This window comes from Oryctolagus cuniculus, chromosome 1 (assembly GCF_051225735.1).
Source record: "Oryctolagus cuniculus isolate XC-2025 breed Fujian yellow rabbit chromosome 1, ASM5122573v1, whole genome shotgun sequence".
Lineage (NCBI taxonomy): Eukaryota > Metazoa > Chordata > Mammalia > Lagomorpha > Leporidae > Oryctolagus > Oryctolagus cuniculus.
This window is the reverse complement of record NC_142867.1, coordinates 237,597,436-237,621,175: the sequence shown is the minus strand read 5'-3', so window position 1 is coordinate 237,621,175 and position 23,740 is coordinate 237,597,436. Positions and strand designations below refer to the sequence as shown.

The 23,740-nt window shown below is 69.7% G+C and overlaps 1 protein-coding gene across 4 annotated transcripts; it reads right to left on the bottom strand.

Annotated features, from left to right (window-relative positions):
* Positions 1 to 1,279: 1,279 nt before the first annotated feature.
* On the bottom strand, positions 1,280 to 23,273 carry TRAF2 (TNF receptor associated factor 2). 4 transcript variants are annotated; one of them, XR_016226930.1, is made up of 11 exons: positions 23,136 to 23,261; positions 15,932 to 16,148; positions 15,502 to 15,580; positions 15,220 to 15,318; positions 11,053 to 11,214; positions 9,218 to 9,292; positions 7,346 to 7,420; positions 5,221 to 5,502; positions 4,847 to 5,089; positions 3,544 to 3,692; positions 1,280 to 1,929 (listed from the first exon to the last, which is right to left on the bottom strand). XR_016226930.1 is itself a non-coding variant. In XM_070059402.2 (11 exons), exons 2-11 carry the CDS (start codon positions 16,117 to 16,119, stop codon positions 1,711 to 1,713), a joined length of 1,506 nt encoding a protein of 501 aa, XP_069915503.2. In that variant the 5' UTR covers positions 16,120 to 16,148; positions 23,136 to 23,273; the 3' UTR covers positions 1,280 to 1,710. The 4 variants fall into 4 exon arrangements, 3 of the variants coding, with proteins under 3 accessions (XP_069915503.2, XP_089178973.1, XP_089178974.1); XM_070059402.2 differs by having other exon boundaries at positions 4,847 to 5,024; positions 23,136 to 23,273; XM_089322847.1 differs by having other exon boundaries at positions 4,847 to 5,018; positions 23,136 to 23,259.
* Positions 23,274 to 23,740: the final 467 nt, after the last annotated feature.

Below are 23,740 nucleotides of genomic sequence, written 5' to 3'. Positions count from 1 at the left end.
AGCTCAGCACACGGCTGCCGCCGGCGTGAACACCCCAGGGGCTGGCTGCCGGCAGACAGCGCCCAGCCCGCACAGGGCCGAGCTGCGGTCCTTCCTGACCCCCCAGCCCCCTCGCTCTCCCTCCGTCCAGCCTTTATTTTTCCCTTTCTCCCTTTAAACATCTCCCTGATAGTCACAGCTCAGGAGAGCAGTCTGCCGCAGGCCCCGGGCCAGCTGCCTGCTACCACGCCGGGGCCCCGATGGAGTTCCGGGCCCCGGGCTCTGCCTGGCCATCGCTGCCACCTGGGCAGTGGGCACACGCAGCTCCCCCCACCCCCCCCAGCTCTGCGTTTCAGAGACAGAGACGCCTTGGGGAAGCCACATCCCGTCGTAGGCGGCACGGGCTGGGGGACGGCCAGCGCGGTGCTCCAGCACCGGGAGGCAGCCAGCATTCAGTCCCGGACCACCGACGCCAGACACGAGGGGCGGGCGCTCGGCCGAGGCCGGCGTCCACGGGCTTGGGCTTCCGCCCTGGCTGCGCCACTGGTCCAGCCTGCAGCTGCCTGCTGGCGTGTGAACCAGCTCACACGCGACAACAGGGCCCACGGGGCGTGGAACCCAGGCCTAGGAGCACGGGCCCCCACAGCAGAGCCACTGCGCCCCCGGGAGGGCCGGCCGGGGCAGCCGTCCTGGGGCGGGCCGGAGCCGAGCCGCCTCAGCACTCGCCAGATCCCAGTCCCTCGTCACCGCCCACAGGCGGCTGGAGACGGCCGAGACCGGAGCAAGCTGGCCCGGGCCTCCCAACCGCCCCAGCAGTGGCACACGGAGCAGGCGTGTGTCACGGCAGTGAGGGGAGGGCCAGCGCACACCCGTGTGGGCACTGCCACGTGGTTATGGTGTCGCCGCAGACACCCACGTCCCGCAGCCAGAGGTCCTGGGTTCGAGTCCGGCTGTGCCTCCCGTCTGATTCCAGCTTCCTGCCAACGTGCGCCTCCGAGGGTCCCTGCCGCCCCGAGACCAGGGCGTTCAGGAAGTGAAAACAGGAAACCTCGGTCTTTCAAATAAATAATTAAAAACCAACCCCCCCAGCTAGAAACAGGAACCTATACCCCAGTCAGAGTCACCTCAGAGCTGCAGAGCACGGGGCGGCCGGGGCAAGGCCTGGGCCCCACCCCCGGCTGCAGGCACGCCTCACCCCTCCCGCACAGCCAGCTGTGGGCCTGCAGGGGGCGGCCTCGCCCAGGAGAACGCGGGGGGGGGGGCGGGGGGGCCGCACACAAGCAGAGCCGACCCACAGCACTCACGAGACGTCCACGGTTTAATCACGCGTGCCCCTCAGCTGACGGCACAAGCACGCCGCCCACGGGGCGGGGCTCCGCCCTACACACCGCGTCCAGCAGGGACGGCCCACGGCCGGAGCCCGCCCCGCCCACGGGCCTGCCAGGACTCCCGGCCAGGGTCTCCCGTCTGGACACCGACCTAGGGCTCTGACAACGCTCCCCGCCGTCCAGGGCCCGAGCGCAGAACGCAGCTGCTGGGGGCTCCTCGCTCTGCGGCCAGCAGCCACGAGACCCCACCCCGGGCGAGGCCCCGCCCTTCACTGGGCAGCGCTGGGGCCGGGAGCCGGGCCCACCCGGGCCCACCCGAGGACAGCACGTGGGGCTGCAGCCCGCCTGGCCCCGCCTGGCCCCGCCTGCCCTGGTGCGGCTCCTCCCCGGCCCACGGAGGCAGCTAGAGCCCTGTCAGGTCCACGATGGCCTTGATGAAGATGGCGTCGTCCCGCACGTACGAGTTCTTGGCCTCCATCTTGGAGACGGGGCAGAAGAGGGGGCAGCCGCTGGCGATGTTCATGTCGCTGACCGGCCTCTGGAAGGAGGACGAGGTCACGTCCGGCCGGAAGGCGTCAATCACGTGCTCCCGGTTGTTCTGGTCCAGCAGCATCAGGGTCACCTGGAGGGCAGGCCGAGGGGCGGGCTCAGCGCCCGCAGCCCGCCTCCCAAGAGCGCACTGTCTCACCCGGCGGGGCCCGGGTTCCAGAGCCAGTGGCTGGCACACCAGGGCAAGCTGCTTGTGGTGCCGGTGTCACCATCGTTAGCACAGCACCGGCTCCGGCCCCAGCCGCTCCCTGGGGCAGCAGGCGATGACCACGACCCAGGTGCCCGGGCCTGCACCCAAGGGGGACCTGGACGGAGCTCCTGGCTCCTGGCTTTGGCCTGGCCCCGCCCTGGCTGCTGCCGACATCTGGGGAGTGAACCAGCGGATGGAAAACCTGTCTCCCTCTCTCTCCATCACTCTGTCTTTCAACTAGATTAATGTATCTTTTAACACTTTTAACAAGATTTATTTTGAATGTCAGAATTTGAGAGGGAGAGAGAGAGAGGTCTTCCATCCGCTGGTTCCCTCCCCGAATGGCCGCAGCGGCCGGGCCTGGGCCAGACCACAGCCAGGAGCCTGAGCTTCCTCCGGGTCATCTACCTGAACGGGGGGAGGATCCAAGCCCTGGGCCGTCCTCCTCTGCTTTCCCAGGTGCGTCAGCAGGGTGCCGGATCCCAAGTGGAGCAGCTGGGACTTGAACCGGAGCCCAGAGGGGCAGCCGGCACTGCAGGCGGTGGCCTCGCCTGCTGCACCACGGAGCACCGGCCCAGAGACAGAGATTCTTTGCCTGCTGGTTCACTCCCCAAACACCCACAAGAGCCAGGGCGCGGCCGGGCCGAGGCCGGGACTTCTCCTGGGCCTCCCACGTGGCTGCAGGAGCCCCGCTGAGTCAGCACCAGGCATCTCCAGGGGCCAGGGTCGTGGCGTGGAGGTGAGGCCGCAGCCTGTGACGCCGGCAGCCCACACGGGCGCCAGTTCGCGTCCCGGCTGCTCCACTCCGATCCAGCTCCCTGCTGTGGCCTGGGAGAGCAGTGGGCGATGCCCAGGTATTTGGGCCCCTGCACCACGTGGAGACCTGGACGAAGCTCCTGGCTCCCGGCTTCGGCCTGGCCCAGCTCTGGCCATTACAGTCCTGTGGAGAGTGGATGAGCAGACGGAAGACCTCTCTCTCTAACTTTGCCTTTCAAGTAAATAAATCTTAAAAAAACAAATAAACCAACAAAATCAAGGGGGGAGCCGGCACGTGACCCAGGCCCCGACGGGCCGCGGCCCCTCCCTGACATGTGCACACTGCTGAGGGGACCGGGACCAGGCTCCGGACGCCCCACGAGGGACGAGGTCCCTGGGGCCTCGCACGGCCCCTCTGCTGCTCCTCCTCCGGGGGCGGGGGCTGTGGCTGTGGCTGGGACAACGGTGCCAGCCCCTGGGGAGAGGGACGCGGCTGCTGTCACTCCGGCCGTCCCTGGGCCGTCGGCTCCTCAGCCAGACGCGGACTCCGGGCAGACCTCACTCCCGGCACAGGCCCCTCCCAACGTGCCTGGGGGCCGTCTTCCGACCACTGGGTCTGGGGCCCTGAGGCCAGCACCGAGCATGGGGAGACCCCTCCTGGCTCAGCCGCCCGCCCTGCCCCAGGCCCCTGCCAGCCGAGGCCCCAGGTGCCCAGCGCGCCTGCGTAGAGGCCTCTCCCACCTTCTGGTTAAAAGGCCACCGCAGGAGGGCGTCGTTCGGGCCTCGCATCACCACGAAGAAGAGCGACAGGTGCGTCCCCCGGCCGGTGCCGTCGCCGTTCAGGTAGATGCGCAGACACATCTTGTAGCCGTACCTGCTGGTGTAGAAGGCTGGGGCGGCCCGGGGCGGGTGAGCCGGCAGGGCGGCCGCGTCCCAGCCGGCAGCCCCTCCTGGGGAGCAGACGCTGGGTTCTGGGGGTCACAGAGACTGCGGCTGAGGGCACAAACCGCAGAGCTGGGGGAGGGGAGCAACATGGCCAGAACCACGGCTCCCAGCCCAGGCCCTGCACAGCCACGGAGGGCAGGCCACGGCCCGGGCCCCGGAGACGCCTGCTGGACGGAGACCAGCACAGGCGGTGTCATGGCACAGGACCCGTCCACGGTCCCCGTGAAGGCCAGCAGCAGGTGTCACCAGGCCCGGACGGGGCCCCGACCGCTGGGCAGGCGCCTGGGCTGACTGGGGGAGTCAGCCCCACCCCAGCAGCCAGGGGACCCCAGGAAGCTCGGAGTGGGGGAAGGCAACGGACCCCTCCCCGGAGTAGGGGCGCCCTCGCCCTCCCTGCTCGGACGGCACAGCCCCCGCTCTCGGCCTCTGCCTCCCACGGCCAAGCCGCCTTCGCATGACCCTGAGCACGTGCCTACAGCCGGGGTCTGCACCTCCACGGCTGCCAGCCCACTCCCGGCAAACACGTGTGAGTGCACTGGGGGTGTCCTGCTGGCCGTGGGCTCCAGAGTGCCCTGATTCGGGGACCCCGACAGTTTCAGCCTACGTCAATGCCGATTCCAGCCTGCTGCCTGGCCCATGGGGACGAGCGCCCACAGGAGGCCTTCTGCCTAGCGTGGGAGCCAGGCGGACCTCAACCCACGGGTGGGTGCCCCTGCAGGCTGTGGGCGGGCACGGGGGACGGCGGCCAGCCCCTCCCAGCCGTGGGCGGGCACGGGGGACTGCGTCCAGCCCCTCCCAGCAGGATTGCCCAGAGAAGTCCCCGTGCACAGCCGTCGCGAGGGAGAGCGAGCTGAGAAGCACCCTCCGGCTCCTGCCTCCCGCAGCTGTGGGACCCCAGCGCTGCCTTGCCCCACCCCCTGGTGACGGGTGTCACCCACACGGCCACCCCGGCCCCCCTGCCCACGCTTGGCCGCGCCAACAAGGGAGCAGCTGGCCTGGCACCGACCCCCACCTGCGGGGACAGAAGCGCCGACCAGGCCCCCGGGGCCACTCCCCACGGCCCGGACGGCGAGGCAGCGCGTGGGGGCCCAGGACCCACCTGGGGAGAAGATGGCCGGCGTGCGGCCAGCCACGGCCTCCTGGCGCTTCCTGGCGAAGTCCGAGATCTTCCAGATGAGGACCCCGTCGTGCGTGGACGCCTCCATCTCCAGAACCTTCTGCTGCAGGTCGGCCAGGGCCAGGTCCTTGAGGCCGAGGCTCCGCTCCAGCTGCTGCACCTGCGGGCCAAGGCCGCCGTCACGAGGGCGGCCCCCTCGCCAGCCCCCGGCTACCTGGGTGGGGGCTGGGAGGAACGGGTTTCGCCCGTCAGACCCCGGGGCCTCCCGAGTTGGGTCCCTTGGGGCAGGCGCAGGCAGGAAGGGGCGTGGGCTGGGCGCGGGCCGCCCCACCTGCCCCCACCTGCCCCGCACACACCTTGTTACTCAGGGCCTCGATCTTGTCCTGGTCCAGCCGGTGCTGCCGGCCGCAGGCCTCGGCGGTCACGGCCACCCTCTCCACCTCGCGGTTCAGGACGCACACGATGTTCTCGAAGGTGGCCGTCTTGCGCTCCAGCGCCTCGCACCGCTGCAGCAGCTCCGGCGCCGCCGGGCGCCGCTCGCCCAGCAGGGGCTCCGCGTCCAGGACGGAGCCCAGCAGCAGGGCCAGGTGCTCCCGCAGCCGCTGCGCCTCGTGCTCCTGCTGCCTCTCCGCCTCCACCTGGGACACGGGGCGGCTCAGGACTCGGGACGGGGCAGTCAGGGTGCCCGGCGACACCGGGGCCCGCACGCCCAGGCCTGCCAGCACCGGTCACTGTCTCTAGCTCTCCGTGCACCTTGCCTGCTCTCACAGCCTCCCTGGTATCAGACAGGAGATGGCAGATGCTGGCTCAGGCATCCCACGTGGCAATGTCCGGCCTGGCCCGACTGCAGCTGCCCACTGACAAACTCCCCGGGGGCAGCAGGGAGGTCAAGCCCTGGCCCGACACCCACGTGGGAGACGCAGACGAGAGCCCAGCCCAGCAGTCGCAGGCATCTAGGACTGACCCAGCAGATGGGAACTCGCTGTCGCTCTCAAAGCAATAAAAAGGAAAGAAAAAAACAAAAAACTACCATTAAGAAAAAGTCGACTAGGGCCGGCGCTGTGGGTAAAGCTGCCACCTGCAGTGCCGGCATCCCCTGTGGGCGCTGGTTTGAGTCCCGGCTGCTCCACTTCTTGTGGCCTGGGAAAGCAGTGGAGGATGGCCCAAGTGCTTGGGCCCCTGCACCCGCGTGGGAGACCCGGAAGAAGCTCCTGGCTCCTGGCTTTGGATTAGCCCAGCTCTGGCCGTTGTGGCCAATTGAGGAGTGAACCAGCAGATGGAAGACCTCTCTCTCTCTAACTCTCCTCTCAAGTAAATAAATAAATACTTAAAAAAAAAAAAAAAAGCTGACCTAAGGGAAGATGGAGACAGCAGTAGATTCTTTTTTTTTTCTTTTTTTTTTTTTTTGACAGGCAGAGTGAACAGTGAGAGAGACAGAGAGAGAGACAGAGAGAGAGACAGAGAGAAAGGTCTTCCTTTGCCGTTGGTTCACCCTCCAATGGCCGCTGTGGCCAGCGCTGCGCTGATCTGAAGCCAGGAGCCAGGTGCTTCTCCTGGTCTCCCATGGGGTGCAGGGCCCAAGCACCTGGGCCATCCTCCACTGCACTCCCTGGCCACAGCAGAGAGCTGGCCTGGAAGAGGGGCAACCGGGACAGAATCCGGCGCCCCGACCGGGACTAGAACCCGGTGTGCTGGCGCTGCAGGCGGAGGATTAGCCTAGTGAGCCGCGGCGCCAGCAGCAGTAGATTCTAACACTGAGCTTCCTTAAATACATTCGACTGCAAACATTTCAAATTTCTACAACAAGACTTATGAATGTCAGAGATTCCTTCAAAAACTTAAAACTTAAAAGAAAACCCAAATGAACGGCGTGTCCCGCCGGAGGCTCAGCCCCCCCCGTGGGGTGCTCCGCGGGGCTGCGGTGAGCAGTGAGACAGCAGGTGCCGCACAGGGCCGGGCCGGGACTCCTGCAGGGCCTCAACCCCCGCTTTAGGCTCTCGGTCAGCAGCGGGACGCTCCCGGAGCGGCCTGGCCCTGGGGGCGGGCCCCGCGGGGGTCTCCGGGCTGTGTGCTGGGGGTGCCTCCTGTCTCTGCCCCGACTCCACACATTCCACCCTGACACCAGACTGGCAGCCCCCCCCCCCCGCCCGGGTTAGGGGGCGTGGCCTCCCAGCCAAGCCCTCCTCCTCCCCGAGGGGCTCGGCAAGAGCTGGCGGACAGAGGGGACCAGGGTGACGCGGCGACAGCATGTGCCAGCCGGCGAGTCTGACGCCCGCCTGGCCATGAGGGAGGTGCCAGGTGCCAGGTGGGCACACGTGAGCACTCAGACGGCAGGGGCAAGAGCCAGGGACACCGTGAGACCACCAGCAACGGGTGGCCGGAGCTGCCTGGGGCTGAGCTGGGCGGGGCGACCTGAGGGCTGGCGCGAGGGAGGCGCCGTGGCTGCAGGCGGAGCGCGTCCGGTCAGGGCCCCGCACTCACCACCTCGGAGCAGCCGACCGCGTGGAACCTGCACGGCACCCGGCACCGGCCACACGTCCTGACGTGGTCCTGAAACTACAAGCAGCCAGCGTTCTCCCCCTGCCCATCCTGCGAGGCACCGACCGGACCCAGGGCCCTGTCCTCCAAGCTGCCTGCACACTGTGGGTGCACACCTGCGGGAGAGGCGGCAGTGGGCTCACGTGTCAGGAGCCTGCGCGGGGCCGGGCGGAGCCCCTGGGCGTCTGCACCTGTCACCAGAACGGGTGGGCCCAGGGCCCGGGAGTCGGGTGTCTGGGCTCAGGCTGAGATGGGGGGGCGGGGCTTACAGAAATCAGACACCTGATGAGCCTGCAAATGCGGACACAAGACAGGCACAGGCGTGAACCAGCGCCAGAACCCAGGGTGAGACCCTGCCACACACACAGATACGGATATAGACACACACAACACAGACACACACAGATATAGACACACACACACAGGCACACACAGATATAGACACACACACACAGACACACACAGATATAGACACACACACACAGGCACACACAGATATAGACACACACACACAGGCACACACAGATATAGACACACACAGATATAGACACACACACACAGGCACACACAGATATAGACACACACACACAGGCACACACAGATAGAGACACACACACACAGGCACACACAGATAGAGACACACACACACAGGCACACACAGACACACACTCTGCATGTGAAACAGGCAGCATGTCAAGCTGGCGTAGGGAAAATCATGGTTTCTTAAGAAAACGCACCTGCCATGGGTATTTTCAGAAATTATTACTCATTTTCATTTTATTTGGAAAGGCACAGGGAGAGACAGAAAGAGAGAGAGAGACGGGGGGGAGAGAGATAGGGGGAGAGAGATGGGGGCAGAGATGGGGGCAGAGAGAGGGCCCTCCGTCTGCTGGTTTATCCCCGAATGCCCACCACAGCTGGGGCTGGGCCAGGCCACAGCCCGAAGCCTGGAGCCCCATCGGGGTCCCCACGCCCTGGAGCCGTCCCCTGCAGGCAGGAAGTGGGCCGGAGTGGACAGTGCAGCAGACACACAGCTGTCCCGAGTGGTACTTCAGCTCACTGCCCCGTGACCAGTGTCTGACTGAGGCAAACCAGACGGGCAGGGCCTAGGACGCCGTGTCAGGTGTCAGGCGCAGCCCGGCAAGGAGCCACCGCCGCCCTTCCTGCAGCCGGCGAGGCAGAGGCCGGGGAAGTGCGCGGTTCCAACCTCCTGCTTCCCAGGTGCGCCCAGAGCAGCTCACACCCGTGGGCACAGAGCTGAGGGCGAGGAGGGGGCCCCGCCCTCGACACCCCGTCGCTGCCAGAGCGGACTGCGGCCTCCCCAGCTCCGTGCCCACGCCACAGCTGCCGTGACCAGCTGAGGTCAAGGCCAGTGTCTCGGGGCTCCCTGCAGACGCGCCTGACAAACGCAGCGCCACACGGCCCCAGCGCTCAGGCCCTGCCCCCGGCTCCCGCCTCCCCTGTAACCCTTTCAAATAAATAAATGTAAAAGAAAGACCGGTGTTTCTCGACCAGCATGTGGAGAGTGGGGGGACTAAGAAGCCCTCACCCCAGGGGAGCCAGGGCCCGGATGCGGCCCCCACGCCACAGCAGCCGTGACCCCGAGGCCAGGCCCCCGCCCGCTGACAGCCGTGTCCCCGAGGCCAGGCCCCCGCCCGCTGGCAGCCGTGTCCCCGAGGCCAGGCCCCCGCCCGCTGACAGCCGTGTCCCCGAGGCCAGGCCCCCACATCACAGCAGCCGTGTCCCCGAGGCCAGGCCCCCACATCACAGCAGCCGTGTCCCCGAGGCCAGGCCCCGCGCCCGCTGACAGCGTACCTTCTCCCGGGCGATCTTCTTCCTGCCGCAGCCGTCGCACGTCAAGGGGAACTTGGGGCAGACCTCATGGTGAGCCTTAGGGGGAAGCAGAGGGCGTATGAGCCACGGGCACGGGCACACAGGGCCTGAGGCAGCTCCACGGTCAGCCCCAGACTCCAGAGACGCCACTCAGTGACCTTCATAGCATCTGTGTTTCTTAATTAATGAGGGGTGGGGAGAGAGGGAGGGAGGGAGAGAGAGAGAGAGAGAGGGAGAGAGAGAGGGGGAGGGAAAGAGAGAGAGGGAGAGAGAGAGAGGAAGGGAGGGAGGGAGAGGGGGAGAGAGAGAGGGAGGGAGAGAGAGGGAGGGAGAGAGGGCGAGAGGGGGAGAGGGAGAGGGAGGGAGGGAGGGGGAGGGAGAGAGGGAGAGAGAGGGGAGAGGGATGGAGGGAGAGAGAGGGAGGGAGGAGAGGGGGGAGAGAGAGAGGGAGGGAGGGAGAGAGGGCGAGAGGGGGAGAGGGAGGGCGAGAGGGGAGGAGAGAGGGAGGGAGGGAGGGAGGGAGAGGGAGGGAGGGAGGAGAGGGATGGAGGGAGAGGGAGGGAGGGAGGAGAGGGGGAGAGAGAAGGGGAGAGAGGGAGGGGGAGGGGGGAGAGAGGGAGAGAGGGCGTGAGAGGGAGAGGGAGGGAGGGAAGGAGGGAGAGGGAGGGAGGGGGAGGGAGGGAGAGGGAGAGAGAGAGGGAGAGAGGGCGAGAGGGGGAGAGGGAGAGGGAGGGAGGGGGAGAGAGAGGGAGGGAGGAAGAAAGAGAGGGAGGGAGGGAGGGAGAGGGATGGAGGGATGAGGGAGGGAGGGAGAGGGAGGGAAGGAGGGAGAGAGGGAGGGAGAGGGGGAGGGAGAGAGGAAGAGAGGTAGAGGGAGGGAGGGAGAGGGAGGGAAGGAGGGAGAGAGGGAGGGAGAGGGGGAGGGAGAGAGGAAGAGAGGTAGAGGGAGGGAGGAGGGAAAGAGAGGAGGGAGGGAGGGAGAGAGAGAGGGAGGAGGAGGGAGGGAGGGGAAAGAGAGAGGGAGGGGGAGGGAGGGAGAGGGAGAGAGAGAGGGAGGGAGAGGGAGGGAGGGAGGGAGAGAGAGAGGGAGGAGGAGGGAGGGAGGGAAAGAGAGAGGGAGGGGGAGGGAGGGAGAGGGAGAGAGAGAGGGAGAGAGGGAGGGAGGGAGGGAGAGGGAGGGGAGAGAGGGAGGGAGGGAGGGAGAAAGGGAGAGGGAGGGAGAGAGGGAGGGAGGGAGGGAGAGAGAGAGGGAGGGAGGGAGAGAGAGAGGGAGGAGGAGGGAGGGAGGGAAAGAGAGAGGGAGGGGGAGGGAGGGAGAGGGAGAGAGAGAGGGAGGGAGAGGGAGGGAGGGAGGGAGGGAGAGAGGGAGAGAGACGGAGGGAGAGAGGGAGGGAGGGAGGGAGGGGGAGGGAGGGAGAGGGAGGGAAGGAGGGAGGGGGAGGGAGTTCTAGCTGCTCCACTTGCGATCCGGCTCCTGCCAGCGCAGCCGGCCCGAGGAGGGAGGAGCCGTCCTGCACCTGCCGCTCCACCCCCAGGTGGCACCACGGCCAGGCGAGCCTCCGTCCAGGTCCTCGGGGCCTCTCTGCTGCTCTCCAGGCGGGTCGGCAGGGAGCCGGCCGGGAAGCCTGCCCGCGGCACTGGCCCGCTCAGACGTGCTCACTTCCTCCCCTGCCTGCAGGACAGCAGACCAAGGCCCGGGGGCTGCCCCGACTCGCACCCCGACAGACGCGGTTAACGAGACAGGGCGGAGCTGCTCGGGTTCCTGGGAAACACGGGGGTCCTCCCGCAGCTCCGCCCGCCCGGCCCTGCCAGCTCACCTCCATGTCTGCCCGGCCGCAGGGCGCCCGGCAGTGCCGGCAGCTCAGACTCCGCTCGGGGCACTCGTGCTCGGCGTGCTGCTCCCTCTCGCCGAGGCGGACCAGGCCTTTGCAGGCCGGGCACTCGGTCAGCAGGAACAGGCAGTGTCCCTCGTGGCAGCTCTGCCGACACAAGCAGGCGTCAGCAGCGCGCACCCCGCACGGCCGCCTGCCCGACCCCTGCCCTGCTGCGGGCCGTCCTCTGCACGGGGCCCTCGGGGCTCTGACAGAAGGGGCTGCACCCCCAGCGCCCGCTGTCGCCGGCGGGGAGCTGTGGGAGGCAGCCCAAGGCAGAGCGGACGCAGGCCAGGGCGCGAGGGCCGATGAGCTGCCATCCCCACGGCCGGCCCAGCCGTCCTGCGCTGACCGCCACGCGAACGCTCACTCAGCGAACACAGGGGCAGCCCGGGCAGGGCTGTCGGGCAGAGTGGAAGGGTGGGAGCGAAGCCCAGGTCGAGTCCCGGGAGCTCGGGGGTCTGCGCTGCCCACCTGGGACCTTGCCGACTGCCCGGCCGGGGTGACAGGAGCCGGCTGAGCCGCCAGGGACTGCCCAGGGAGGCCAGAGCTCCCGCGGTGAGGGCTAGCCCGGCGGTGCAGGCACCGGCGTGTGTGGAGGGGCGGGCAGGCCAAATTCTCGGTGCGTGTTTGGAGGCGCGGGGAGTGCAAAGTGGGCCTGCAGCGCGGCTTCGCGGGAGAGCAGTGAGCGGCAGCAGAGGCAGGCGCAGCCAAGGGGGCGCGCGTCGGGACGCGGCCCGGCCCGGGGAGCGCCGCTGGCTAAGCCGCTCCTCTCTTCCCCGTCTGCGTCAGAGTCTCCCCCACCCGGTTCCCTCCCCAGATGCCTGCCACAGCCGAGCCAGACCAGGCCGAAGCCAGGGGCCCGGGGCTGCCCGGGCAGGAGCGTGGAGGAGCGGGGCTGTGGGGTCCTGGGGGCTGGCTCGACTCGCCGCGCTAGTCTTGGTTTGCTTTAAAGACTTATTTTACGTATTTGAACGGCAGAGAACGAGGGAGAGGCAGGGAGGGAGACAGGATCTCCCACGTGTGGGGTCACTCCCCAGATCACCACGGCAGCCAGAGCTGGGCCAAGCCGAAGCCGGGAACAGGAGCTCCGTCCTGGCCTCTCCTGGGGGCGGCAGGGGCCTAGAACTCGCCGCGACCGTTCCCGAGGGCACAGGCGGGCCGGGCAGCACACGCGCACCGTCCGTCTCCAGGACAATCTGTCCCCACGAGACCCTCACGCCACGGCCCCCCAACCCGTCGCCCCCATTCTACCTCCTGTCCCCAGGGATCCGGATCCGAGGACTCGTCCCCCCGCCCGGTCCGTCTCACTGAGCTCTGACCACAAAGGGAGCTCGCCAGGCCCACGAGTCGGGGCTCGGCCGGGGGGGGGCTCCTCCCAGTCCCGGGAGCGGGTGGGTTTCTGGTGAGCCAACGTCTCCTCGTAGTGGGGGCAGCACCTCTGGGGCAGCAGGCAGGTAAGCGTAGCCCAAGTGCTGGGCCCCCCGAGCCAGGGCAGGGCAGGGCAGGGCAGGGCCATCAGGACCAAGTGGCTGGGGCCGGCACGGCCGTGCTACCCCTGTGTGGCCACAGCTGCCGGCCCACTCCCAGGTCCAGCAGCCGCCCTGGCCGGTGGAGCGCTGACGCCAAGCACGGGCGCCTAACGTACTCAGGGTGACATCGAGTCTCAGAGCTGACTTAGGAATCCAGAAACGTGGGGCCGGCGCTGTGGCGTAGCGGGAAAAGCCGCCTGCAGCGCCGGCATCCCATACAGGCGCTGGTTCAAGTCCCAGCTGCTCCACTTCCGACCCGAGAGCAGCAGAAGACGGCTCACGAGCCTGGGCCCCGGCACGCACCCCCGCGCCGGCCGCTGCGGCCATCTGGGCAGTGAGCCGGCACTCGGAGGACTCCTCCGTGTCTCCCTAACTCTGCCTGTCAAAGAAATAAATAAACGTACAATAATAACACGCCAGAAAAAGTGTGGGGGCTGTGGGGCCGTGACCCGGGCCACCGCGCGGCCCCTCCCAGCCCACGGTCAGAGCTCCGTGCTTGGGCACAGCGCCCTGGTGCAGCAGGTACAGCACTTCCTGTGACCCGGCCTCCCGTACGGGTGCCAGTTCAAGTCCTGGCTGCTCTACTTCCCATCCAGCTCCCTGCTCATGGTCCTGGGAAAGCAGGGGCCTGCACCCACGGGAGACCCAGATGAGGCCCCTGGCCAGCCCCGGCCCCTCTCTGCACCGCACAGAGCACCTGCGACCCGCGGGCCACTGGCCGCTGGCGGGCACCTCCACCATGGCGCCGCCTGGGCTGCTGAGGGCCCCAGTGCCTAAGGGAGCCACGGCTGTCCACCGCGGCCCCACGGAGGCGGCCTTAGGGGACAGACTCAGACTCCCAGCAGCATTCTCACGTCCCTCACTTCTCCAAGGAAACATCACTACCGAACAAATTACCGAGAAAAGTCTCATCCTGGGTGTGCTTGAGTGACAGCCGAGCGGGCGGGGGCCGAGGTTAGGGTTAGGTCGAGCAGACGCGGCGGGGGGGGGGGAGGGGCGGGGGGCTGGGATTCGGGCGGCGCAGGGCGGGGGGGGGGCGCAGGGCGGGGGTCGAGCAGACGCGGCAGGGAGGGGAGGGGCGGGGGGCGGGGATTCGGGCGGCGCAGGGCCGGGGTCGAGCAGACGCGGCGGGGGGGGGGGGGGGGAGGGGCGGGGGGCTGGGATTCGGGCGGCGCAGGGCGGGGGGGGGGCGCAGGGCGGGGGTCGAGCAGACGCGGCAGGGAGGGGAGGGGCGGGGGGCTGGGATTCGGGCGGCGCAGGGCGGGGGGGGGGCGCAGGGCGGGGGTCGAGGCGGCGGCGCGGCGCCCCTGCCCGGCGTGCGTCTGCGTCCCCATGACGCTCACTGACGCCAGCGGGAGGCTTTATCAACAACAACATCGCGGCCAGGCCGGTCCCAGCGCCCGCCCGCTCCTCCCACGCCGCCGGCCTCTCCTGGCAGGGGCTTTCCAGAGCTCTCCGAGGCACGGCCAGGGACTTTCCGACCCGCGGGCCTGCAGTCCCAGTCCTCCGCCGGCGGCCACACGGCTGCTCGGGGCCCCAGAGGAGGCCGAGCCCGGCGCTCGCCCAGGGCGCAGCCAGCACCCACCCCCCCAGGAGACGCCCTGAGCCATCACCTCCCATTGCAGACACAACAGGGGGGCGTGGGGGCGGGGGACGCGGGCGGGGGCGCACACCACACGGGGCCTCGCTCGGGGCCTGTGCCCACCGCGGCGCGAGCGGCCTGGAGCGGGCGCTGGGCCACCAGACAGGAGAGCGCCGAGCCGATGCACCCTGGCCGCGGGCAGAGCCGCGCTCTGGCAAAGACAAAGGCAGGCCGAGCCCACAGAGCGCGGGCAGCGCTGGTCTGAGGACACAGGAGGCAGCACCGCACGAGCACCTGCGACCCGCGGTCCCAGCTCCAAGCCGCAGGGCAGCCCCGGGCCCAGCTCCCTGGCGGGGCGGGGCGGGGGGCTTCTCCTGGGCCCGGCACCGAGGCGCCCCCACCTCGAGAGCCCACGCCGGCGACCGCCGTGCGTCCCTACGGCTGTGACCACTGAGGCACCTCGCGTGGGCATCTGCCCTCTGCGGCAGCACAGCGCTCCTGAGCCCCACGGGCGCGCACGGCCACGGGGAACGTGCTGCTGCGGCCCCGCACGGCGCCGAGCCCGGGCCTCGTGGCCGGGGTCAGCTGACGTGGTCACGGCGCAGTCCCCAGCGCGCTGGCAGGGACACAGGCCAGCCCGGCCCACACAACCGAAGGACGTGCATGTCAGGGGCTGGCCCGGCCTCTGCCTTCTGCGGCCACAGGACAGACGCAGCGGCTACGAGGTCACTTCCAGGGACAACACCAGCCAGAGCACGACACCCCCGAGGACACGGGCGACGCGGCACCAGTCCACGCTCCCGCCAGCTCAGCCCGCCGTGGCAGGCACTCCCAGCGACAGAAGGGGACCCGGAGGCCCAGACCGGACGGGCATCTCACGCGGGACCCAACCCCGGACCCCAGGCGCTCCGGAGCCCAAGGACGTCACCAGGCGTCGGCCCGGGCCCGGGCGGGGGGCGCTGCTGGGACAGGAGAGTGACCGCACGGCGGGCTCCTCACCTCGTAGTCCTTCAGGGTGCCCTTCCAGGTGCAGCCGTCGTTGGGACACACGGCGGGCAGGCTCTCCACCTCTCTGCGGGCGGCATTGTCGGGAAAGGCCTGGGGGACGCAAGCCCGGTTAGGCCTCCTCTAGCTGAAGCCGGGGCCGGCCCCTGCAGCAGCCCTCCAGGGGCAGGCCCGAGCACGCCCCCCGCCGCCCACCCTCCCAGCCCACGCAGCCGCGGCGTGCCTGGCAGCCCTTCACCGGCGCGGCCGGCTCTGTGGGCGTCCGAGCCGACTTACGGAAGTGCTCTCTAAGATGGACACGCCTTCTTCGTAGATGCCCTCCCGGACGCAGGCGGCGCAGTTCTGAGGCCCCGAGCTGGGGGGAGAGAACCCCGTGGGCGTCTGCCCGAGCGCAGACAAGCCGAGCCCACGCCCAGACGCCGACGGGCACACGCCCCGTGAGCAGCGCCTCCGAGAGCCACCGTGGGAACGGGGCCTCAGCGCCACACGCGTCTCCCGGTCGCGCCGCCCCAGGCCCGTCCGGCTCTCTAAAGCGTAAACCAGGGAGCAGACGGGCACACCGACAAGCGCCCAGTGTGCACGCAGCCACGCACCCCGAAACAGTGCTGCCCAGTGGAAGCACGTCTGGAGGCCTGGTCGCCCAGGGGAGTCACACCCGGGCCCGCCCTGGTCCGTGCGGCCGCCTGGGCCTCCTGGGCCTCCGCACCTGAGGATGCTGGTCAGGCAGAAGCAGCAGTAGCGGTGGCCGCACTGGGCCTGGAAGGGCCTCCGCAGCACGTTCCTGCAGGCCGAGCACAGGTACTTGGCCTCCAACCTGGTCCCCAGGAGGCTCGTGGAGAAGCCGGGCTGCAGCAGCTCTAGCGAGTCGGGGGGCGTCACGCTGGCTGCAGCCATGAGCACTGGGACCCCCACGCCGGGAAGCCCTGAGGGAGAGCACAGAGCGTGTCACAGCTCCGCCCAGAACACACGCGGCCCTGGCCACGAGACAGCGCGGCCTCCCGCTGCGCACAGGGACGCCGAGGTCTTCGCGGCCACGGCCGCACCCAGCTGTCCACACTGCACAGCTGCCTTCCCGTGACACAGAGGCCAGTCCCCCACGGGCTCACTCCCAGACCAGGGGACCAGACCGAGGCCAGGCCAGGCTTCACCCAGATCGCCCACGTGGGCCATCTTCCGCAGGCCGGAGCAGGGAGCTGGAGCGGGTGGCGAGCAGCGCCCACGCGGAAGGCTGGTGTCACAGGGGTGGCTCTCGCCACGACGCCACACTCTCCCCTCCTCCGAGCGCCGCCCGGCCGCACCCGCAGACGCTCCCCGCAGTGCCTGTCGGGTGCTAACCCGGACCGCGTGAGCGGTGCTGACCTCCACAGCGCGTGCAGGGCAGGCTCCGCCCTTCCCCGCCACCACAGGGCCGCGCAGGCGCCAAGGACACGCCAACCCCTTCCCAGGGCGAGGGAACCACAACTCCCCACGCGTGGGCCACTTCCTCCTGCCAGCCTCTCCTCCACCCCACGCGCAGTCAAGTGGCCTGTAAGCGCTCAAGCCTCCGGCGGAAGCCGTCAGCCCACACGGACGCAGGCGACTTCCACGAAACGTGGCCGGCAGGGAGCTTGGAGGCACGAAAGACGGAGAGCGCCGGTCCTCTCCTCGGCCGCGCCCCAGCGCCTTCTCCCCGCCCCACAGCGGCACCTGTGACCGCGCACCCCCATCACGCCGCTGGTCTCGGAGCTGGGCTCCGGTCCCCTGTGCCCAGGCCAGGGCTCCGCAGCCTGGTGCAGGGCGTGGGACGTGGGCTGCCCCGGCGAGAACCAGCATGCGGCTGGGAGGGGCTCCAGCAGGGCCGCCGGCGGTCAAGCAGGGAGCTGCCTCTGGGAAGGCTCCCAGGGGACCTGGCACCTGTGCGACCCTGGCAAGTGCTGCAGACGGAAGGTGACGAGCTGGCCCACGCCAGCGCCCTCGTGGTAACCACTCCCCCTTCTGTGCTGGCGGCAGGCACGCTGCCCCCCGCGCCGGGATGACATGGGGGGGCCTCCGAGCCGCCCCAGACGGGACTGCGAGGGCCAGCCTCGGCGCAGGCCCACATCACCAACAGGCTGTCCTTACGCGGGCCCCCGCGGCCTTGGGTTCACTCCCATCCCTGCGGGAGCAAGGGCCCCTCCGGAGGCCAGAATGCGGGGGGAGGCGGCGCCCCCACGTGGCCCTGAGGCAGCGGGGGGCCTGCCTGCTCCCGGGACTGCTCCCCTCACAGCAGGCCCGGCCCCCACCCGAAGACGGCGCCCCGGGGCCTGGCCCCCACTCTGCTGCCCCCCACTGGCCACGCCTCCCACCCCTGCCCTCCTCGCCCTGCTCCCCCCTGCCCCTCCAAGCCCGCTCTGACCACACGTCCCAGCTCACAGGGGTTCGCCACGAGACACACGGCCCGCCCCGGCCGCTCCGAGGGTGGCCAGGCCCGGAACAAAGCCGAGTGCTCGCACCCCGGGCCACAGCCCCGCACAACGAGGGCTTCTGAAGCAGACACACTCAGGCCCGGACGCCGCGCCAGAGGCTCCCTCCCGGCGGGTCAGGCTCGGCCCAGAGCAGGGCCCAGAGCGCTCAGGACGTCCCGATTCCGTCACGCCCCGTCCTGCGTTGTACTGCGGGAACCAGGACATTCCAGGGCAGGAGTCCCGCCGGCACAGGGCCGGGGCAAGCGGGGGACGGGGCGGAGGCGCCACGACAGGGCGCGCTGGGCACCCGGGTGCCCTCGGCCAGGTGACACGGACGCCTGCCTTCCCTCACGCTGGCCAGTCACCAACGCGGCACGGTCGTCCTCCATGGGAAGGAGGAGGTCAGCACGCGGGTGGAGGCGCGTCTCCTCGCACACGCGGGTCTGAGCACACGTCTCCTCCCACACGCGGGTCTGAGCGTGCATCTCCTCGCACACGCGGGTCTGGGGCGCGTCTCCTCGCACACGCAGGTCAGGCACGCGTCTCCTCGCACACGCGGGTCTGAGCGTGCGTGGTCTGGCCACAGGGTGGTGCTGGCCTCAACAGCACCTGCCAGGGAGGGGGCCCCGTTCCTGAAACGGCACCGGAGGCCTGAGCCCTCAGCAGCTCAGCACCCCAGTCCCGCCCGTGCCAGGCCTTGGCTTTGTGGCAGACGCGAGGTCAGATGGCACCCGCACAGCCAGGTCCTCCCGGGCCTCCAGGTCAGGCAGTGCTTCAGTGCAGCCGCGGCCGCCTCCCGCGGCCAGCCCGGCCCACACGGGCCCACTCCTACAGCTGCGGCTTCCTCCGTGAGACTTCTTTCTGTTAAAGGTCACTGTGACCAAACGCGGAATCGCACTCCAGCCGATTCCGGTTATGTCGCATTCAAGGACAAAGCTGGGCCGGCGCCGCGGCTCACTAGGCTAATCCTCCGCCTTGCGGCGCCGGCACACCGGGTTCTAGTCCCGGTCGGGGCGCCGGATTCTGTCCCGGTTGCCCCTCTTCCAGGCCAGCTCTCTGCTGTGGCCAGGGAGTGCAGTGGAGGATGGCCCAGGTGCTTGGGCCCTGCACCCCATGGGAGACCAGGAGAAGCACCTGGCTCCAGGCTCCGGATCGGTGCAGCACTGGCCATAGCGGCCATTTGGGGGGTGAACCAACGGAAGGAAGACCTTTCTCTCTGTCTCTCTCACTGTCTAACTCTGCCTGTCAAAAAAAAAAAAAAAAAAAAGGGACAAAGCAAACCCAGGGTGTGAGAACTGGAGCAGCTGCCTTGCCGAGCCAGCACGGGGGCTTCTGGTGCCAGAAGTGTGCGCGCGGACGGAGCACAGCACGCGGCGTGGACGGAGCACAGCACGCGGCACGCGGACGGAGCACAGCACGCCGCACACGGACGGAGCACAGCACGCGGCACATGGACGGAGCACAGCACGCGGCACGGACGGAGCACAGCACGCGGCGTGGACGGAGCACAGCACGCGGCACGCGGACGGAGCACAGCACGCGGCGTGGACGGAGCACAGCACGCCGCACAGACGGAGCACAGCACGCCGCACACGGACGGAGCACAGCACGCGGCACACGGACGGAGCACAGCACGCGGCACGGACGGAGCACAGCACGCGGCGTGGACGGAGCACAGCACGCGGCACGGACGGAGCACAGCACGCGGCACATGGACGGAGCACAGCACGCGGCACGGACGGAGCACAGCACGCGGCGTGGACGGAGCACAGCACGCGGCACGGACGGAGCACAGCACGCGGCACATGGACGGAGCACAGCACGCGGCACGGACGGAGCACAGCACGCGGCGTGGACGGAGCACAGCACGCGGCACACGGACGGAGCACAGCACGCCGCACACGGACGGAGCACAGCACGCCGCGCGCGGCCGCTCTCGGGTGACGCCCCCGCTGAGGAATCCCGTCAGGATCCTCCACTGCAACCCCGGCTCGGATCACCAAAACCGGCAGAGAAACCTCAAGGCCAGGCTTGGACACAGAGGGCAGGACCCGCCCCCGCCCCGTGGCGTGGGGGCGTCCAGCGCCCTAGCTCTGCTCTGCGGGTCAGCAGGGCCGGAGCCCTCCACAGGCCCGGCCGCCTGGGGGCCAGGTCCTGGGAGAAGAACAGAGAGCCAAAGGGAAGGCGTCGCCCACCAGGGGGTCACTGAGGCTGGAAACCCGGCACCCTGCCCCTGGAGCGGCCGGCGGCCCAGTCCACTGGAAAGGCTGCCCGCCGGGACCCCTGGCCACTGCGGGCGCTCGGGCCCACGTTTCCACTAGGAGCCCACAGCGTGTCCACGGGGCCCACGCGCTGCACCGCGCTAAGCCCTGGGACGCGCCGGTGCTGCGCCAGCCGGCGCCCGGCCCAAGTGCCCTCCAAAGCCGCAGTTGTCCGCCAAGCGGAGCTTTCTCAGGCTGAGTCACATCAAACGTTAGGTTTGGTGCCAGCTCTTTTTGTGTGTTTATTTACTTGAGAGGCAGTTACAGAGGGGAGAGACAGAGAGGTCCTCCATCTGCCGCTGCACTCCCCGGCGGCTCCCACCTGCTGCAGGGACCCAACACCTGGGCCACAGCAGGGAGCTGGACGGGAAGTGGAGCAGCCGGGACTCGAACCGATGCCCACACGGGATGCCGGAGCTGCAGGCGGAGGCTTAGCCCCCTACACCGCAGCGCCAGCCCCCTTGGCCCACCAACTGCCCACTCAAGCAGAGCCAGCGGCAGGAGAGGGCGCTCCAGGGCCCCGGGTGTGGGCGAGCGCTCGTTCAGAAACCTTCTGAACACCGAGAGGTCGACCGACTCCAGGAGCCCTCCCCAAGGCCCCCGCCCCCCCAGCCCTGCTCCCCAAAGCCCCCGCCCCTCCCCAGCCCTGCTCCCCAAGGCCCCCGCCCCTCCCTAGCCCTGCTCCCCAAAGCCCCCGCCCCTCCCCAGCCCTGCTCCCCAAAGCCCCCGCCCCTCCCCAGCCCTGCTCCCCAAAGCCCCCGCCCCTCCCCAGCCCTGCTCCCCAAAGCCCCCACCCCTCCCCGAGCCCTGCTCCCCAAAGCCCCCGCCCCTCCCCAGCCCTGCTCCCCAAAGCCCCTGCCCCCCCCGAGCCCTGCTCCCCAAGGCCCCCGCCCCTCCCCGAGCCCTGCTCCCCAAAGCCCCCGTCCCTCCCCAGCCCTGCTCCCCAAAGCCCCTGCCCCCCCCCGAGCCCTGCTCCCCAAGGCCCCCGCCCCTCCCCGAGCCCGGCCCTGGCTGGGGGACTCTGCTCCTGACCCACCCGCACCCCAGGACCTCACTGCCCCAGCTGTCCCTGCCAACAGCAGGGCACTGCCCTCGTCACCCACGTCCAGTTCCAGGAGGCTGCACCGCATCAGGGACCCCCGTGGGAGCACACGGCTCCCACAGGGCCCAGGCCACAGCCGCGGCCCCCGGACTGCTTCCCCCCGGCTCAGGGCCCTCAGGCTGCCCCGCTCCTCAGCCGTGGGCGGCAGGGCTGGGTCCCCCGTGGCTCTGCCCCTCCAACCTCCTCGCACGCCTCCACGCTCCCTCCCCGCGCTGCTCCCAGGCAGCTGCCACAGCAACCGCAGGGCAGCCCAAGTCAAGCCAGTCCCCCCCCCCCCCCGAGCCCCAGTGCTGGACCCCATGCCGACCTCCCCGTGGCCTCCGCGCTCTGGCCAGGCAACAGACACGCTGTGGGGATGGAAGCAGTCTCGGGGCGCACCCCCCCACGCCTGGCTGCACGGCGGGTGCCCCCCTGAGTCACAGCCTGGGCCCGAGGCCGGCTGCCCCGACCGCTGGCTCTCAGGTCAGACCCCGGGGGCTGTTTCTACACCTTCATGCCTACGGCAAGGACACCGTGGTGCGGCCACGACCGCGACCCATGCCCTGCGCGCGGCGTCCAGGCCAGTGCACGGGGCAGACCGGGGCGGCAAGGCCTTGGCCGCACGCCCCTCCCGGCGCACCCCGCGGCTTCTGGGCCGACGTTCTCTGCACACTCCTCCCGCCAAGCCTCCAGCTGGACTTCCCACGTGCCAGGCCCAAGAGGCCACACACTGACCACAGTGGCGGCCACCTGGGCAGGCAGCTGGCACTGGCCATGGCCAGAAACGAAGCCCAAACCGGACTGACGACCCGGTGCTGAGACAGCCGGCACCAAGTCTTTACTCCGGGAAAACGCTTCCGCCCACGGCGACGCCCACGGCATCCCACTCCTGTGCTCTGGCCCCAAAACCGCTGGGGCCAGTGCTGGCGCCGTGGCGGAGCGGGGAAAGCCACCGCCTGCAGTGCCCGCATCCCACATGGGCGCCGGTTCCAGTCCCGGCTGCTCCTCTTCCGATCCAGCTCTGCTGTGGCCTGGGAGAGCAGTGGAGGATGCCCGAGTGCCCGGGCCCTGCACCCGCGGGGGAGACCCGGATGGAGCTCCTGGCTGGGGATGGGTGCAGCTCTGGCCGCTGTGGCCATTTGCGGAGTGAACCAGCGAATGAAAGACCTCTCTCTCTCTCTCTCTCTCTCTCTCTCTCTGTATCTCTGTATCTCTCTGCCTCTCTGTAACTTTTTCAAATAAGCAACTCTTTAAAAAAAAAAAAAAACCTGCCCGGCCACCGGCCAGCAGCTCCTTCAAGGCTCCCCGGGACTGGTCAGCAGAGGCCAGCCCGCTCTCACTGCAACGTGGACGTCCACCCGGCCCGGGGGCAGCTCCAGCATCGCGGTACCAGCGAGCAAACACCGAGGCCACCCGGACCACGCCAGGCGCAGACGGCCAGGCCCAGGCCCCGCGGGGTCACCTCCCGGAGGCTGGGCCTGCGGGGCCCCTGCTCAGAGGGGACCCCGGCGCTGACCAGTCGGCCCGGGCAGCTTCCTGCTCTCCAGGTCACAGCGCAATAAAACTGCCGAAAACAAGCAAATGGAAGTCCCGTTTGTGACTTGGCTGCGGCCTGCACCTCCAACCTCCTCGGCCCGGGGACACGCGGACACGCGGACACGCGAGGCTCGTGGCCGGGAGACCCCGGCTCAAGCGCGTCCTCTCCCGCTCCGGGGGCCGCCCCTGGGCTCCGGCCACTTCCCGCCTTCTCCCCGCCCCTCTCGGGCTTCACGTCCATCACGACCACGGCCACCGGGCGAAGCCGGCCAACGGCGGACGGCCGCAGGTGGGCGGGCGCCAGAGCCGGACACACGGCCCGTGCGGCGCCCCGGGGCCAGGCGGGGCGCGGGACGGGAGACGGCCGCAGCCACGGCGGGGGCCGACCCAGGGCACGCGCGCCCCGTGGACGGCCGCGGGTGTTCGCGAACTTTCCGGCGCCCGCCCCGCTCCGACTTTCGGCTTCCGGCTCGGCCCTCCGAGAAATCCCCTCGGCCGGCCCCGCCCCCAGACCGCCCCGGACCGCGGCCTCGCCGAGCAGTAACCCCCGGCCGTCCGCGCCCGCCCGGGACCCTCACCCGCGCCCGCCCCGACCCGCGTCCCACTCACGCAACGGTCGCCGCGCGTCCGGAACTGACCGCCCGCCGGGCCGCCGCCCCCGCCGCCGTCCCGCCCGGAGCGCCCTGAGGGACTGACGCGGGAGCCTACCAGGGAAGAACAGGGAACCGCAGCGGGCGCCGATTGGCCAGACTTGCCCCGCGGCGGTGCCTCCGCCCTGACGGACTGAAGCGGCAGCCTACCAGGAGCGCGCAGAGAACCGCAGAGGGCGCCGATTGGTCGGCGGTCGGCGCGGCGTGAGTACTTAAGCCTCCCTCCCGCTCTGTCCAAGCAGACCTGGGTGTCCAGTGCCGGGGAGGGGAGCCGGGGGCGCTGGCCCACCCTCCCCTCGGCGAGCCGCTGGTGCGCAGCCTCGCCCGGTCCCGGGTCCCGCGAGCGCAGGGCTGCTCCCTGCTCGGCGCCAAGACCTCCGCCTCACTTCTAGAAGTTTCCACGTTGCCGTGTGCCTGGCGGCCCCAGCGCGCGGCGGGCAGTCGCTCCGCGTCACCCGGGACGTGGGTTCGCGCTGGCGCCTGCGCTGTTTCCCGCGTGTCCCCGTCGGTGGCCCTGGGGGCTCCCGCGCGCCCACACTTGCTTCCTTTTTATTTATTTAAGTG